The following is a 17,447-nucleotide window of genomic DNA, read 5'->3' on the forward strand; positions in this document are numbered from 1 at the left end:
TGAGGACAGAGGTTAGAGATCATGGCAACATGGAGCTTCTCAAGAACCAGCTGGACCCAGGTGGGATTTATTGGTGTTAAAAGGCTATGAACATTAAAGATTTTACAGGTCTAATATCTCATGTAGAAGGGTAGCTTGTGTCTTTGTCTATTTGATGTAATCTTGTTGTGTTTGTGGATTGAGAGTTGAACATATAAACCTGTATAAAAAGCTATCGGGCAGTAGAGTTGTGTTTGTGTGGGATTTCAGGGTATAGAAATACCACGGGACAGAGGAGGAGAACTGGCAGTAGTAAATAACCAAGGGAAGGGAGTTGTGGGCCATATTGGCTCAGACTGGGCTCCAGAGATGCCTGGGGTTCTGTATCAGGGTCAGGCCTGAGGAGTGAGAGACCTCAGGGCCAGTAAAGAGATAGACAGAATTTTTATTTTTTAATATTTACTGCAGCATGGTCACTTTGAATAAATCGCCTTTCTCTCTTTTCCACTGTTGACTTGGTTCTTTTAAATTGGCTATTGAGGAGGAGCTGCAAGACCTGACTTGGGACAGAAGTGGTGACCCCAAGTTGTTAACAAAATGGAATCCATGGAGGAACAAAGCCACACTTTGGGGTGCTGGCCACTCACTGTTGGGCCCAGAGAGGAGGAATGGTTCCTTGTAGTTGCTGAAGTAATTTTCTCCAGGGAAGGTTTCCTCTTCCCACTTCAGCACTGGCTACTTTACCTCCACATGGTAAAACTAAGAATTGACTTTGGATTCTGTTTAATATTTTCATGAAAATCTGACCCTTGGCATGGATTCTCTTGATTGGTGAACTTTCGGCATTGCTTTTCTCTTTGCCTCTAGACTCTTCTGAGCAGTTTGGGGTTCCTTTGAACCAGTTGGGGAGCTGCCCTCTGGTGATGGGCTATAACTTAAGATATTCTTCTGTTGAAATGTACCAGAGTAGTGCAAAACAAAAAGTGATGGTGACTGAAGCCTCAGAAAAGGACAGGTATCACACGGAGACATTGTCTGAGTCCCTCTCTAACACACACTGCCACATCGGTAGAGGGATCCCTGTTGCACAACCCCTCCCTGACATCTTGTCTGGCAATCAGAGGATTTAGTCAAGGGTTTATCCTATGAAACCTCCCTGATTCCCTGAAAGCCTTAAGCACCAGTTTCCATGTTTGCCTTGTAAACTCTGATTTCTCTTTTCACGGACCCTACCGCTCTTTTGGTGCCTTTCAGTCTGTGGTCCTAACTCTCTTCTGATAAGCTTTGCTCCCCAGAAGCCCATCTCAGGCATCTATTGAATCCCACCTTCTTCTATGCCAAAACTAGCAAACTATCAACTACTATAAATGAGCAAAAACCAACTTGGCAAATTTCTTAAGGGCATTCAGGGAAAGTAAAAACATCCAAAATAAATTTAAAAAATAATAAAAGCACTATTAATAACCTCAAGACATTGACAGAACTTCAAAGAAATAGAAAAATACCACCTCCAGAAAATAAAGATAATTGATTACAGCCACAGAAAATGCAAAGAAAAAAAATCTGACAAAAATAAACATATATTCAAGGGAAAAGCCAGAAATGTTAGAGGAAAGGTGGGGAAACAGCCCATAGAGTTTAGTAATAGGACAGAGTGGGAAAGAGAGGCAGAGAGCCTCATATGTATGATGAGTCTCAGAAAGAGCAGAGACAAGGATAGAGTTCTTCTAAACCCAACTGCGCCTTTAACATCTAAAGGAAATAACTTTCTTCCTAGAACTTCATATCAGGCAAAGCTAGTTTTGAAGTGTGGGGGTCACTCAGGACACTAGAGACATGGAGGTCATCCAAGTGTTTCCTTCTCACACACACATTTCCAGAAAACAGTCCCAGGGTACAGAAGGCAGCCAAGGTAGGAAAAGAACTTAGCGTCCTGGAGGGGGAGGGGCATCTACAGGATAATGCAAGTGACTAATACTATGGATGCTTTAATACTCCTGCAGTCTTGAAGGTTGGATCTGCATTATGTTCCTGTGGTAAAGAAATGCGGGTATGCACATAGTGTCACTATTTAATCACCAGTGAATAAACTGGAACCCAGAATGATCAAGTGTCTCTCCCAACACCGGGACAGAGATTACAGGGCAGAGCAAAGATTTTAACACTGAAAACCTGCTTTCAGAATTTTAGCCATTATGATGATCTTCCTACTCTCCACTGTTTTGATCTAATCAAAGTTATTTGTCTCTTGATAAAATTTGTCTCCTTCCAGTGGGACCCATAGTTGCCTACATTTTGTATTTCCTGCTGCCTGGAGAGAGTATCTCAACTTTACACTTAAACACTCATCATGGTTCATGCCACAGAGAAGAGAGGGCCAGTCGTCAAGTGTAAGGAAAAGCTCTCTACCTCCCAACCTCTCTACCCCCAGTCTCGCACCCCATATACCCCTACCCTCACCACCATGCACACCACGAACCTCTTCTTCAGGCTGTCTGGCAGCGAGACTTTTATATGTAAAGTGGAACTCCTCAACAGCCAATATTCTCAGAGACCCAGAGCCATACACAAGCAGGAATGTGGACAACCCGAACATTCACAGGTGAACACCCAGAAGCCAAAACGCAGAGAAGAGCCTCTAATTTGTTCTCTCCACTCATAAGTTTGAGCTTTCATCATATGATCTGAAATGGTGGTGCTTTGGGGTGGTCTAGCAGTCCAGTGGCCAAGACACTTCTCTATCTCCTTTCTTCTATTCGTCTTCTCAAGAGAAGCACATCCAAAAAAAAAAAAAATAATAATAATGTTACCTTTTCTTCTTCTTTAAATATTTGCCTTCGTACAATACAGGGCAAAGTCCAAAGTGCTTATTGGTCACATTTATTATCTTTATAAACACCAATTTCAACTTCTCTTCTTGGATTTACTCCACCTGGGACACACTCAGAATTTCTACTATTTCTCCTTTATTTACTACTGTTTTAATCCTTGTCTTTATCTGTTGCAGAAATTATCCTTCTATTGCTCATTTAAAACTTTATTCTTTCTCATCTTAAAGTTTGGACACTCATTTCCTGGTACTCTTTTCAAACACTAAAATTGTGAGGAATTCTGGGGTGGGAAATGGTGAAATTCTGGGATGTTCAAGGTGTGTGTGTACCAATGAAAGGATGATCGCCAACATTACTCAGATGGGGAAAGTGAAATATTTTCCACAGTTAACACTTGATGCTTCTGGAACAACCCATAAATCAATGAAGTTATTTTCTTACTCTGACTGGTCAAGGGCAGGTTTTTCCATTCTGGCCTCTTTATTACATTCTGGCTGATGCATTTTAACCAAGGAATGAGAAAGCAAAACTCATGATCTCCAGACTCTACCAAGCAATGCACCAAGAAAGTCTAAATTTTTTCTTTCTAAACTCTGATCTACAACTCTTATATCTACCAAGCTGACTTTTGAATAAGAATGGTAGAGCTTCGTGCATATAATTAACTTAGTATGAATCTTTGGAACCTGGACCAGAGGCAGACCACACAGAGCATCTGTGTATCTGCTTCCTTGCCCTCCAAAGAGTACTGCCTACCACAGCCTGATTCACCTCCTGTCAGCTTCCCAGAAAGCTGTGTTGTCCTCTTGTGAATGGGTATATGCCTATTTCAGGACTTACCCACATATAACCTTCTTATAGGAATTGAGCTATTCTAGACAAACACTGTGTACTCCTCTTTAGAACCACTCTATTGACATGAAGTACCCCAAGACACTGGGCATGTCCCTAGAACGTTATGATAGGAGAGGAAAAGGTTAAGGAAACCTAGTGCCAGCCAGAAGAGGAACTGGTCTCCAGTTCTGAAAACTTGGCAGACTACCACATAGGAAAGACAGGAGTCCACTGATGATTGGTGGACTACTACTTCTAGCCACAAATACCTCCAACACTCTATTTGAACCTAAACACATGTTAAGAAATGAAAGGGAGACTTTTATAGGTGGAAGAAAGGGAACCTTCTTACCCAACTTCCCAATATGTCTACACTGAACAAACCACCCTCCCTTGCCTTTCACTATTATATATTTGTTTATTTGGCCTTTGAAGGACGGCTGTAGGACCTAGGCTGTTATAGACTCCATAGTCTAGGATCTCAACTCTGATGACTCCAATAACATGGGGAACCTGGGGCTGTCTAGGTCACTTTGTCCTATTGTGTAAATAGGGACACTCTTTCATATACTAGCATCACACTAGACTCAGTTCTGTTTGCAGAAGTCATAGTTTTGACCAGTGTGAGGTGAAGAAAAAATAAACTGTAGCCTCCCCAAGACACTCAGAATAGCACCAAAGGATGTGGCATAAATCTATGAAGTGTTTGTGTGGGCTGAGAAAGAAAAGCTGGTGAATCTCCATCGATTCAAATTAGAGGGGAGGCACTGAACACAATCAGCTCACCTTTTTGTTTCCTGAATTATTTCAGCTTGGACACAGTTAAGTTTGCTGTTCAAAAAGAGAGGTAATTGCCACCATTTTACCCACACTCCATAATCTTTATCCTCTCATTGTTTTTATCTGAGATTTTTAGACTGCTCCATAGAGTAAAGGTCTTTTTCATTGAGTATCACCAAAGGATTCAAATATCCATTACAACTTCTTTCTAAAACATTGATTACATCACAGCATTCACTGCCAATAAAATATTAACCAACTCCTCATCATCTTCGACTTCAATGTCTAGATTAAAACACTTAACACTAAGTCTAACAACACATCTCTTTTTCTCTATCATATGCTTCCTGCCTTCCTTTCATAGTATGTAAATACCCGAGATAGAAGACATTATGAAGAAAGCAAAGGGAAGAAAGACACTGGGGATGGGGAATGATCACCTCATTTATGCTGTGTCAGAAGCCATCTAGGAGATCCCCAGGATAGCAGAAGACGTTCCTGAGATAGTTCCCCATTTTTACATGATCTGCAATGGGTGAGCTATGGGAACCAAGGCCCTGAGATAAAATCCTTCATTCCAGGATTGCTTTTTGCTATTGATATGATGCTCCTGTCATTATTAAATTAACAGAATTCCTGGGCATTAACCTACCATATTGGGCAATTTTTTCTGCAGACCAATATGCAGATGAACTTACATGCATTGATGTTGTTTTGATGAATTAATGATACTATAGAATTCCTGATTTGGTCCCAGGGAGCAAATTCTAAAAGATGGTTTTAGTTGTTTTGCTAGAAAAATGTAATAAAGTTAAAATCAAGAATAGAATTGCCCACTCCTATGTAAAGGGGATATAGTAAGAAATACAATGAGCTTTCATTTTAACACCAAAAAGAGATACAGGATTTGAACAAATTTGTGTTCAAGGAAAAGCATTCAGATCCAAGGACGAAGCCACATGTGTGCCTATGATAAGACAAGGCCATGAGAAAGTTGCTTTGAACTTATAATGAGCTTGCAGAATGAAACACTGCTTTATATTTCATATCAATATTTTTCTGTGAGTCACCTTTATGTAACATTTTTTTCTATGAGGTCATTCTTTTTTGCACAGATAACTTTTTGTATTAAGGATATAAAAGGCTGAAAGCAAAGATAGAGTAGCCCATTTTTGCTTCATCTGGCATGGCATTTTCTATGTGAGTGGCTTCTTTCTTTTCTAGTTCACAAGGAGTTAACCAGCCTGGTCTGTGAGAGCTCCTAGAAGCCCATCCAAAGAAGAGATAAATCCTTTACTTAATCCCCCTCCTTTTAACAATCAAGTGTTAATTGCCATAGTCCTCCTGCAGCTCTGGCCTCAGAGTAATTTAGAGTCAAGACAACTAAGTGTTATTATATAGAAAGCAATTTTTACTTTCATAAAATCAAGTTTTGGTCCCATGCCCACCAATGCTTCCCTATGGTGCTGTCCAGAGAGAACCAGTGCTTGGGCAGGCTCCTGGCAAAGCTGTATATAAAAGCATGGCTGGGCATCAATTCCAGCATACAGAAGGCAGAAGCAGGACTATGTAAATCCAAGGCCAAGCTGGTCTATGTACTAGGACTCTACCTCAAAACAAACAAACAAAGCTTCCTAAGTTGGCTCTAAATGTCTATCTTGGTCTTGAAAAGGCCTCCTCTAAGAGGAGCTACCAGCAGCTGACTGAGACAGATACAGATATTTATAACCAGCCATTGGACTGAGGTTGGGGCCTCTATGAAAAAGTTAGGGGAAGGATTGAAGGAGCTGAAAGGTATGTCAACCTCTTATGAAGAACAATAGCATCAAATAACCTGGACCTCTCAGAGCTCACAGAATCTAAGCCACTTGGCCTCCAGGGCACTTATGGAGCAGGAGACCTCCTTGTCTGGCCTCAGTGGGAAGAGATGCATCTTATCCTGTAGAGATTTGATACCCCAGGGAAGGGGTATGCTGGTGGAGGATGAGGTGGGGAATGAGTGGGTGGGTGAGTGGGGGAGCACACTCTCAGAGAAAAAGGGGAGGGAGATGGCGTGAAGAATTCTGGGTGGGGAGCAACATTTGGAATGTAAATAAATAATTTAATAATAATTGCAAACGAGGCAGAGTTAAGCAGGAAATTGGCAGGTCCAGACAAGCCTTGGCTTCATAAAAGCCGGGAGACTACACCAGTCTGTACATCAAAGTTCCGTCTCAAAGAAAAGATGAGTAATTGAAGGGGAAGAGAGTGAAGAGAATTTTGTGGAACACAGGACGGCTTTTGGTGGTTGTAAAGTAAAACCACCCTAGGTGCTGTTAACGAGTCACACTCATCCCCATCCCTGGCACTCTGAACTGTGATTTCAGAGTTCCAATCACTAGCAGATTACATCACTAGCGGTGAGTTTCCCTCAGAGCTTTAGTGAACATTGCAATAATGTATTTAATGACTAATCAGTTCCCCTCCCCCATCCAATCATCTCCCCCAGGGCACCCCAGCTAGTCACCTACAAAACAATTTTCTCAAATGCCCCTCTGCAAAGTGTGTTCAGAGAAACCCTTAGATTTATTTTTTTTTTAGCTGTTTATCTCAATCAAGACACTTTTATTGATAAAAATAAAGGCACTTTAGTGATGGCTTTTCAATAACATAGCAGACGGGCAAAAGGACAAACCAGAGCACACTTCTCAGTGAAGTCACCACAGGCTGCCGAAGAGCAGATGACAACGGGAAAAGTATCACGTGATGCACGGAGTATCTTAAAAACAATCTTAAAACGTCTCGTGTATTTGTGTTCTTGGATGTGCACAACGATGTCTAATTTACAAATGAGGAAAATCACCACTCCAGGGCTTGAATAACTTCTCTCAGTAGTTTTTCCCAGAGCACCCCTTATTTCTTTGATTGTAATGACAGTAGTGCAGAAAGTAGTACGTCACCAGGAAAGCTAGGCACTCACTGTTGATGGTACCATCAGAAGATCCAGGCTTAGGGTAGCACTGAGAACTGGGAAGGTGCACTTGACCTCTAAGGAGCGAGTGCATTTTCAATGACAGTTCCACTAGATGGCAGCAAGGCCCACCTCAAGAGTCAGAATGAGTCACTCTAGACTTACATGGTGAAGGTTTTACATACAGAGAACAAGAAGAAATGAGGGGGTGGGGGGAGGGAGGGAGGGAGGGAGAGAGAGAGTTTGCAGGACAAAGCACTGAATAGTCAGGACCAGTTCTCTACTCAGTACAATGTTTCGCATTTGTGGATAAGAAAAGTTGTCAGGACCAGTTCTCTACTCAATACAATGTTTCGCATTTGTGGATAAGATCAAACAGATAGGAAGGTTTTGTTGTAAGGCGAGTACTATATTATAGTCTCCCGGCTCATTTCAGCACTCTCCCTGTGAATCTGAAAGCCTGGATGGGGATTATATGGTGTACCAGGTTGCCATGGTTGTTCATCTTAATAGTGGTTGTTCCCTAGAAGGAAAGGTGCATGGATTTGGGGCACTGATGTTAGTGGCTGTGTGCAAAGTGTGTTTCCCTTCAAGATTTCCAGTCAAGCAGAGGGAGTATTCCAGTTTGCAGGATGATAAGATTAAAGGAACTTTATATTCATGCCATAGTTGAAGGAATTCAAGACACCTTCACGTTCCATGCTTTAGTAGTAATCAATATAGCTAAAGGTGAGCTGCAAAACTTGAACTTTGAATAAGGAGTTAGAATTCCATTAAAAAATTTGTGTATGGGGGGGGGGGAGCCATACTGTTGTGAACAAATAGTGAGAACCCATCTTGTTCATAGAAAAATGTCTAGATGGCATCCTGAGCCTTTCTGGGTGGTACAAAAGAAAACATTTCATGTATCTGGGGGTCTTTCCAGACCAAAGGAGGCCTTGCATATCAGCAATCCCATCAGCATCTCTATCAGTGTGATGGGGGTTCTGTCCCAGGAGACTCCTTCCCTTTGGGAGGCAGCTGATTTTCCTCTGGGACAGAGGGTAAATCAGGAGCTTTCTGCGTACACCTTGCCACCGTGAAGCGGCTCATGCCAAGAGCTTCCTCGTAACCCGGGAGTGTGTCCACAGAGGAGGGCAGCTGGCCCAGGGAGCTGTGTGCGTGAGCCACTGTCAGGATTCTTCGAGCTGCAGGGCCAAACACAGACTGCAGAGCTGTGAAGGAGACAGAGTTAGTGTAGAATGATGACACCCAAAGGTGATGTTCTCAAACATGAGAGATTGACGTCACACCTAGCGTCTTTTTATACCATGTTCAAACTCGTTTCCACGACCTTTGACAAACTTTACAAAAATCCTTCAAAGAACTGTGGTTCCAGTATTTTACTTTGTTCACCAAGTTACCATTAGCCAAAAACTTGAGAATACAGGCATCGGTGATAGCCCAGGTTACCACATTGGTTGGCTTCTGGAAATGAAAACCACACCGAGTTCCCACTCCATGCACCAGACCTTTTAGTACACTTTTAAATCTGACCCCCTACTTTTGTGTTTTGAGTGCACTTACATGTAATGGTGCTCTGGAGAGTGCTGTCGTGGTCAAAAGAAATGACGGTCACTTCGTAAGGTGGCGGGGCCCCATCTTCCCCATTTTCTGGACGGCTCAGGCAGCAGCAGCGGAAGCATACGGAAGTCAGGCCACACAGGAGAAGCAGTGCGCCGACTACCACCAGCAACCTGCAAGAGCCCACGGGGTCAAGCCCAAGCTGTGGTCAACTGGTTTCCCAGCTCTGACATAACTATACGTTAATCTCTGATGACGATCCTCATTCTTCTTCCAGAGAGCACTAATAAGGGTTCTATCCCAAGGGTTTCAATTTGCATCTATCAGTTTTTGAGTTTTCAGCTAGACTAGGCCAGTCATGAGAGCAAGCCACACTGGAGATGGTTTGAAGGGACCGCTTCTTACTTCAATGTGCAGAACTATTTCTTAAGCACATGCTGGGGGAGAAACACCAGAATCTTTTGATGTTGGCTGAAGAGACTGTACTGAAATAGGAAATCGTGGCATATTGTCACATAGACTAGAGGTAACCTAAGGAAACTTTACTGTGAAATATAGCTATGTTTTTTATTCACACTAAGCCAGCATATGAAAAAAAAAAGAGGTTTTAAAACATAGACCTGAAAAATGAAGTCTCTTTGAGGGTGTTATGTATCTCAAACTTACCATATATACCAGAGATGCACCCAATCGGGAGTCAGGCAACTGGAGAACAAAGAATGAAGTTTGTTATATTAAAAAAAAATAATGCAAGCCACAATAATAAGGTTGTTATATTTAATATAACACTACAATTTAAAAATCATCAAGTCCTACTTTTGGGGGGGGGGGTCTCACTTTGTAACCTCGCTGACCTGGAACTTCCCAGGCTAGCCTTGAACCCACAGAGATTCGCCTGCCTCTGCATCCCTAGTGCTGGGATTAAAGGCATATATTACTATGCCCAGCTAAGAACTACTTTTGGAAAAAGTCCAGTGTAACAAACTGAATAGAGTTCTATAATGCAGGTGGCATTGCTGTGCAGAGCATTTTTATAGTCACTAAAAACTTCACTAAGAAGAGTGAGTGTGAGAATAATTAAGGGGAAGGGGCCTGGGAATGGAGAGGAAGGGAAGAGAAACAGCTACAACAAATTTTGTTTGACAAACTATGCAGTGAAACCTAATGATTTCCAAGTTGATAAAACAGGAGGAGGAAAAGATGTTCCCATAACCATTATGAGCTGCTAAGATGGAGATTCTTAAGAATTACACACACAAATGTCTAAGGAGTAGCTTTAAAAACAGACATGAACATCCAACTCATATGCATATGAGGCCAATAAAATGTACACATCAGGAAAGTTTCAGCTGAAGGCATGAAAGAAGTCATATTTGTAATTTATATTTCACAAGTTCTTGCAACATCCTCCCCCTAAAAAGGGCCTACACTTTCACATCCAAACTCTGAACGGATGGGTACATCCACTGAGAGCTAACAGGAAGAGAGAAAAGGGAGAGGCTGGCTTCACAAGGAGGACTGCATGGGAGAGACTAAAACTGCAACCAAGGGTAGACAGAGGAATGCATGCTTCTTAGAGATGTACCAGGGTTTTTTTCATTAAAATGACAAAATAAATGGTTTCTGTTAAATATATATTGAGACCCATTTCTGCCTTTCATCTTTGGTGGCTGTTCCATAGGAAATGCAGTGTGTATTTTCCCTGAAACAATGTATCATCTTGCTCCTCACATTTGTCATTTGTTCAAATTCTTTCACTTCTACCTTAGATTCCAAGTGGCATCAAACATCTGAATCCTCAGTGTCCCAGTATCAGACATACACATGCCAAGTAGTCAAGGTGATCCCAACTACTTAATTCCCCTCACGTCTGATAGAGCTGGTTTCAGGGAAACGATTCAGTGACGGAATGTGTGCTTTCTTTCAGTGTAAACAGGATTATTATTGTCTGTTCTTACTTGAAACATAAAAAAAAAAAAAAAAAAAAAAATGCTGTTGGATTTGAAATGGGCATGCTGCTGAGAACTACCCAAATAGATAAGCCAACGACTGTCTGTTGAACCCAGTTTGCCCTGTTGAGTCACTGGAAACCACAGCTAAAGAAGCCTTTTGCAGGTCTTTCTGACTACATGGGTTGAAATTAATTGTGCTGTGTTGATGAAAGAAAAAAAAAACAATCTTAGTAGGGTTATTCTGGGCATTCAGAATGACACACATGTCTGTGAGGGTAGGTGGTGACCATTTAAGTAAAAAAGGAAGTCAGGGCTGTCTGGCTCTCTGCTGACATTTTAGCCTCTGTTTGGGTGTTGGCACTTTGTCGTTGTCTTCTCCTAGCTTGAACTCTCAGATACTTACTGTTCAGTGTTGACACAGTTCTCCTCGGCCCTGGCCCCAGGAAGCTGTGGTGGGAAGGAAATAATCTCAGACATGGAAATGGTCACATCTGCAGTTCTTAGCAGCCTATCAACTACCCGTCATGGCGGCACCCTGTCAGACGTACTTGTAAAGATGAAGACAAGGCCACAGGGTTGGTCTGTACTGGCCTGTGACATTGATCACTCCTTTGCCTGATGACAGAAGTTCCTGGAAGCACAGGAATCTTCTATGTGGCCTGGGCCATGGCTGCACATCATTCCTTAGGGAATGATGAACAGCCCTGTGTATCAGTTTGTTACCCTACAAGTCTTCTGACTCAATGCCTGGGACACTGCTGTTACCTTCCTTGCCCCTGTCCTGTTGAAAATTGAATTCTAGCCCCCAATGCTATACTTTTTTATCCTTCAACATATTGGTAACTCATAACACACAAAGAGCAATGGGAGGATAAGATGTTACAAAGAAAGAGGGGTAGAGAAGAAAAGGAAATGTAGAAACAAAGACAACATATAAGAAAAATGTGCTTTCATATATCGGCTAACTTCTGTAGGAAGCAAAGCAGACAGCTCCCAGCACAGAAATGTGACGCAGAGTCTTGCTCAGCTAGACTTCCTAGCTATGTGAACTTAGCCCTGGTATTTGTCCAGAATTCCTTACTATACTGACCCCTTTCTCGGCTAAAAGTTGACTCATGGGCTTTTCTGTTACAGAGGAATAAAATAAACTTTTCAAAATATTATTAAGGAGTCCTTTGGGGCTCAGTGGGTAAACCCTGCACCCTTGTTAAAGTTGGGTGCAACAGCTTTATTTATGATTGTCCTAATGTCTGTCTCTCTTTCCATGAGCATCATTCAGTCATACACACAGACACACAGGCATATAGACAGACAGACAGACAGACAGACAGACACACACACACACATCTCAGACTCCCTGTTAGTAAACTAACACCATAGTATTCTCTCTCACTCTCTTTTAAGTTCTACCCCATCTATTTCCTGCTAGAGACAGTATAGCTAAAGCAATATAAAAAAGAAAGTTTCTTCTCCATATTTCACAACTGAACTCACCTGGATAAGATAAACCAGGCCAGAGGCCATCACCACCTGGGCCCAGGTTATCATTAGGCTGAACATCTGGTTCATAAGAGTCACGCCGGCTGCATCTGCTGTATCCTTTCCATCCTAGGTGCCATGTGGAACTTGGTGGTCCAGAATTCCTAAAGAGAACTTTTTTTCTCAGCAATAGATCAATCTCTTTCTCCTTATTCCCTTTGGTTTTCTATTTTAGGGTTTCTGTTCCCTCTGCCCTTTTCATTTCCTTCTCCTTGTTTCTCTTCACATGTTCTTTACATTTGCTTCCTCTCTGCTTCCTTTCTACTATCAAACTTTCCCATGTACTTAATCTTTCTTCCTCTGTCCCCAATAAAACCGCATTCAAGAAAAGCACGTTTGTCCTCTGAATTCGATTTTTTCTCTCAGTCTATAGTGAGAGACTTGGACCTGACAAAGGTCAAAGGCAGACTGTGAGTGGCCAGATGTGTTCTTGTGTTCATCGGGAAACCGGTTACACACTCTTGGCTCCTGGATGACCGCTGAAGTCTGAAAGTCATTCTGCCAATCTCCCTCCACCCCCTCTCCATGTGATTGGCATCCCCCTTCTTGCTCCTTGAAACTCTTCCCTCACTATGTTGATAATCAACCCTGCTGGTTCCGGGTCATTTATTGCAGCCACTCAGCAGGACCAAGGGATTCCAAATCAGCTGGAAAGCTACCCCATCTTTAGAGGAGGGAATGGGTTTCAAAACTTGAAGTGCCAGGTGCTATCAATGGTCTTTACCTCCTACTTCGGTTTCAGACACACAGGCATAGCTTGAAAACTCTTTTCCAAGACAACCCCTTCATTTCTCTGCCTCTTTCTTTCAGTTCCCACCCCTCTCAAAGCAATACTGGGATGTTGCCACTCGAGAACCAGGCATGGTGCCTACAACTTTGGTTCCATCTACTGAGGAAGCTGAGACAGGAGGATCATTTGGAAAATGTCACAGGATAGTGAGACTACCCTAGGAAACAGTGAGATCTCCATCTAAAAGAAAACATATTATCACCAATAAAACAAAACTTGAAGTCATGTTTAAAAAAAAAGCACACCACACGGAAATAATATTGTTACAAAGGAAAACATCTACAGAGCCAGTGAATAGCATATAAGTAATCGACATTTAAGGAGGAATTTTTTTACCCAGCCCGAGGTACTAAGTAAGAACATTCAGTGCTATTTTATACTGATCTGTATAAATTTGTAATTGATGAGGAAAGACTACAGGGTGGCTCATGATGAGGGGAGTCGGTGGGTTGGGATCCTGATGAGGGGAGGTTGTCAGGTGGGTTCCATCATACTTAAGGCCCCCAACACCATGTGATCTTATCCTGATGATATGTGGGAATGATGAATACAAACCATTCCCTGTTCTCAGTTAAGGAGAGCAAACAGCGAGAGAACTCTCTGGAATAGTGTTGCTCTTTCCAAGTCTATCCATTTCTTTTTATAACATAGGCTCTTGAGTGAAATGTATTTTCCAGATTTTGATAGAAAACTCTGTGAGGCAGAAGGCATTCTACAGGACTGGAGGGCAAGACTTGTTACTGCAGCCTTTTGGTAGGCCTGGGACTTACTGCACCTACTAAATGACCACTGAACCAGCATCAGCTGCTGTTCCACAGCGAAAGGAGATTCGGAGCAAGGAGCGATCTTATGTGGAATATCTTTATTAAAACACCATGTAATGGAAAACCACATGAACCACTCCTCCAAACACACAATTTTCCTTTTCTTGTGGGATAGGCCTGGGTTAAAACAGCATGGGTTAAGAGCATAGATCAGGGACTTGATCCAGTCACTTGTTTGACCCCTTGTTTGCTATGGGATCTTGTAGAAGGTGTTCCATCAATCTGCCAGGTCAGTTCACTTTGATATGAATAGCACTCTGGTTCTCAGTATCCACATAGTGACTCGTGAACTGTAATTCCAGTCCCAGAGGAATCTCGTGTCTTCTTCTGTCCCCCTTGGGGACATAGTGAGCATAAATACACAAAGGCGAAATACTCTTACAGATAAACAACAAAAAGGAACCTTTATGATGCATATTAGAGTCCTGATAGCAAAAATTAAGGTACTTCAAATTAGCTCTAACTTACATATGATGGTTCCTTCCAATATGCCGGACCATTAATGTCCACTGTGCCTATTCTTTCTACCAGCCCTTTCTAGATAGCAATATATCTTTCCAATAGTTTTTGTTTTTTCCTCGAACAGTTCCCATGCCTAACCAGGCCATTACTTTGCCTACCCCCACCAGCCTTCACCTGCATGAACAGGTTTCCCAATTACTTTGGCTTTCCCCCTTGGCAGTTTCTGGCCACATGACTGCAATCATTGCAATCATCTCTCTTGCCCCCAAGCTTCTCAGCAGGCTTGAACAACACAGGCTTTGGGTTAATGACTCCCTTGTTGCTCTCTTTAATTCAGAATTACTGTTACCATTTCTTTTTTTTTTATCCCCTAAGCAGGAAAATCTCCACTTGTTGATTGGAAGGTGTCAGTGCCCTGTGATAACTCCCATCACAGCTTCTAAATAGGAAAAAGGATGATAGAGGGAAGATCACTTATAGAAGAAAAAGTCCACGTGGCATAAAGAGAGGGGCACAGAGCTGGGGATGTTGAGAACATTCTCATTACCAGTCTACACAACCCCGTTCCATTAAGCCTGTCAATCATTAGCTTATACTCATGTTGTGAAGGACTGGGACTGAAGCCAGTGGAGGTGTACACACACTGGCCTCTTCACCTGTTTGAGGGAGTTGTTATACAACTACTATAACAAGTGTACCCAAAGAGTTGCACATTTGTTGTTCCTTTGATTATTCTCCCTTGACCTTGGTCCTTTCTATGATTCAATAAGTGGAAACCAGAAATATTGATACTCTGAGGTACCAACATCAAGCTGTACTTGGCTGAGCAGTAGGTTGGGCTATCTCCAGTGGTCAAGAATGGAGAAGGTGGCAGAAGTCTAAAACCTGGGGTGTTTCACTAAGAAGCATCTCTGTTTTAAGATCCAAGAACATTGCATAGAAATTGAATTCCAACCTGGGAGACATGGAAAATTAGTAAGAGCATTAAACGATTTTTATCCCCTCCCTTTAGAAAGGGTTTCATGTATGACCTCTAACTTTTTATGTAGCTAAGACTGAGTCTGTCTTCTGAGCTTGCCTTACTGTCCCAGTGCTGGGAGTACAAGGATGTGCCACTAGGCCCACCTGTGTGAAGTGTTGTTGACCAAACTTGGAGCTTTGTGCTAAGCTCATGAAAGGTAAACAAGACGGAAGAGTTCAGTTCATCAAAAGATACAGTTTACATGCCATGAAGCTCATTATTAAAAATTGTGTGAGCAACAGTTTAAGGCAACAAACACATACATGCACACACAAATACACACCCACACATCCTACCAACATTTACAGCTTAGCTTGTTCCATTGCTTGGGACTGTACAAGAATGAGATCAAAGTGTCTGCATAGTAACATTTTTGTCTGAAGGCTGTCAAGGCAGAGAACCCATTTGCAAGCCCTCTTGGACAAAATGTATTTCTTATTTGGTTGTAGGATTAGTTTAGTCGTACTTCTTTAAATATTCTAATTAAAATATAATTACAGAATTTCCCCTTCCCTGTCCTCCCTCCAACCTATTTCACCTATTCACTCCTGTTCCCTCTCAAATTGATACACACACACACACACACACACACACACACACACACACACATTCATTACCTAACACAAAGTGTTGCATAACTTGTGAGGAGACTCATTCCTGGAGAAGATTATTTCTCTCTCTCTCAGCATTAACTACACTCATGGTACCTCAAAAAATACAGTGCCTAAGCTATACCTGAACAAGGACAACACCAATAGATACACTAACATGGTAATGGAAAATCTTATAGGACCTCACTAGTAGACAAAAAGTTATAAGCAACCAAGGAATGCTTCTTTAAATCTTATTGGTAAGTACAGAAAGACCCAGGAAGAGAGAGGCTTCAGCACACTCCTCATGTGCCTGAAGGAATCTCTTGTGTATGGTCACATGCATTTGGTGGTGACCTTTGGCACATTTTAAGCTACAGCTCTGAGAACATAGACTCAAAGACATGAGATTCCACTGAGTCATGACACCAGGCATTATGGAGCATTCTGAATCCCTTCAAGGCTTTACAATTTCCTGGAAACATCACTTTAGAGGCTTAAGCACAAGAGAAAAGTCCAGGTGTGGTGGTATGGCTAGAACTTGGGAGGAAGAGACGGGAAGATCTCTGTTAAGTGTGAGCAAGTCTTCTCTACCTAGTGAGTTCCAAGCCAGAATTACACAGCGAAACACTGTCTTAAGAAAAATAAATAAGCATACAAGCAAAAAAAATGTAACAATAACCAACAACAAAACAAATTCATACTAACAGATAGAAAGGTAAATACAATGTGTTCCACAGAAAGATAGGGGATTCCAGGATGTTCTGTAATATAGATGAACCTTGAAGACAATATTTAGTAAAATAAATCAAAGATAAAGCTGGTGAATGCTTCCACTAACATGAGGTATGTTGTAACAGAGATTAATATCTACCTACGACTCATGTATTAAAGGGCTGGTTGTACGGCTATGCCCACTGTTAGGAGATTGTAGGAACAAAGAGAGGTTTTAGAAACAGGTTCTTGAGTGAGATTGTTTTATTCCCTAATTCCACAAGTGGGACATCTCTTCATGCTGATGTCTGTCACACCAAACATCAAAAAGTAGTGGAGATAACTGGCCATGGATGGATAACTTCTCTGGAACCTATCCTTCTTGTAAAGGGATCACCTTTGTTAAAAAATTAGAAATCAGACACAAAGTAACAGTATCAAAATTCAAGAGGCAGAAAATCCAGGGTTGACTTAAAAAAGAAACCGGAAGTGGTCAGTAAAGTTTACAGGAAGTGGTCAGTAGAGCTCTCTAGAGAGGCAGAATTGATGGAGTGTGTAGATATAGAGTCAGAACTTTGTTAGGTGAGATTGTCTCATGTTACTATAGAGGCTGTCTCA

General features: G+C 41.9%; 1 protein-coding gene across 1 annotated transcript; it reads right to left on the bottom strand.

Moving 5' to 3' along the window:
• Window positions 1-8,343: 8,343 nt before the first annotated feature.
• Window positions 8,344-12,449, bottom strand: TMEM52B (transmembrane protein 52B; the record flags this gene model as incomplete). Its single annotated transcript, XM_080914817.1, has 5 exons — window positions 8,344-8,588; window positions 8,941-9,110; window positions 9,604-9,642; window positions 11,293-11,336; window positions 12,384-12,449. 5 exons carry the CDS (start codon window positions 12,447-12,449, stop codon window positions 8,344-8,346), a joined length of 564 nt encoding a protein of 187 aa, XP_080770943.1.
• Window positions 12,450-17,447: the final 4,998 nt, after the last annotated feature.

Source organism: Micromys minutus (assembly GCF_963924665.1).
Source record: "Micromys minutus genome assembly, chromosome: 3".
Taxonomy (NCBI): Eukaryota; Metazoa; Chordata; class Mammalia; order Rodentia; family Muridae; genus Micromys; species Micromys minutus.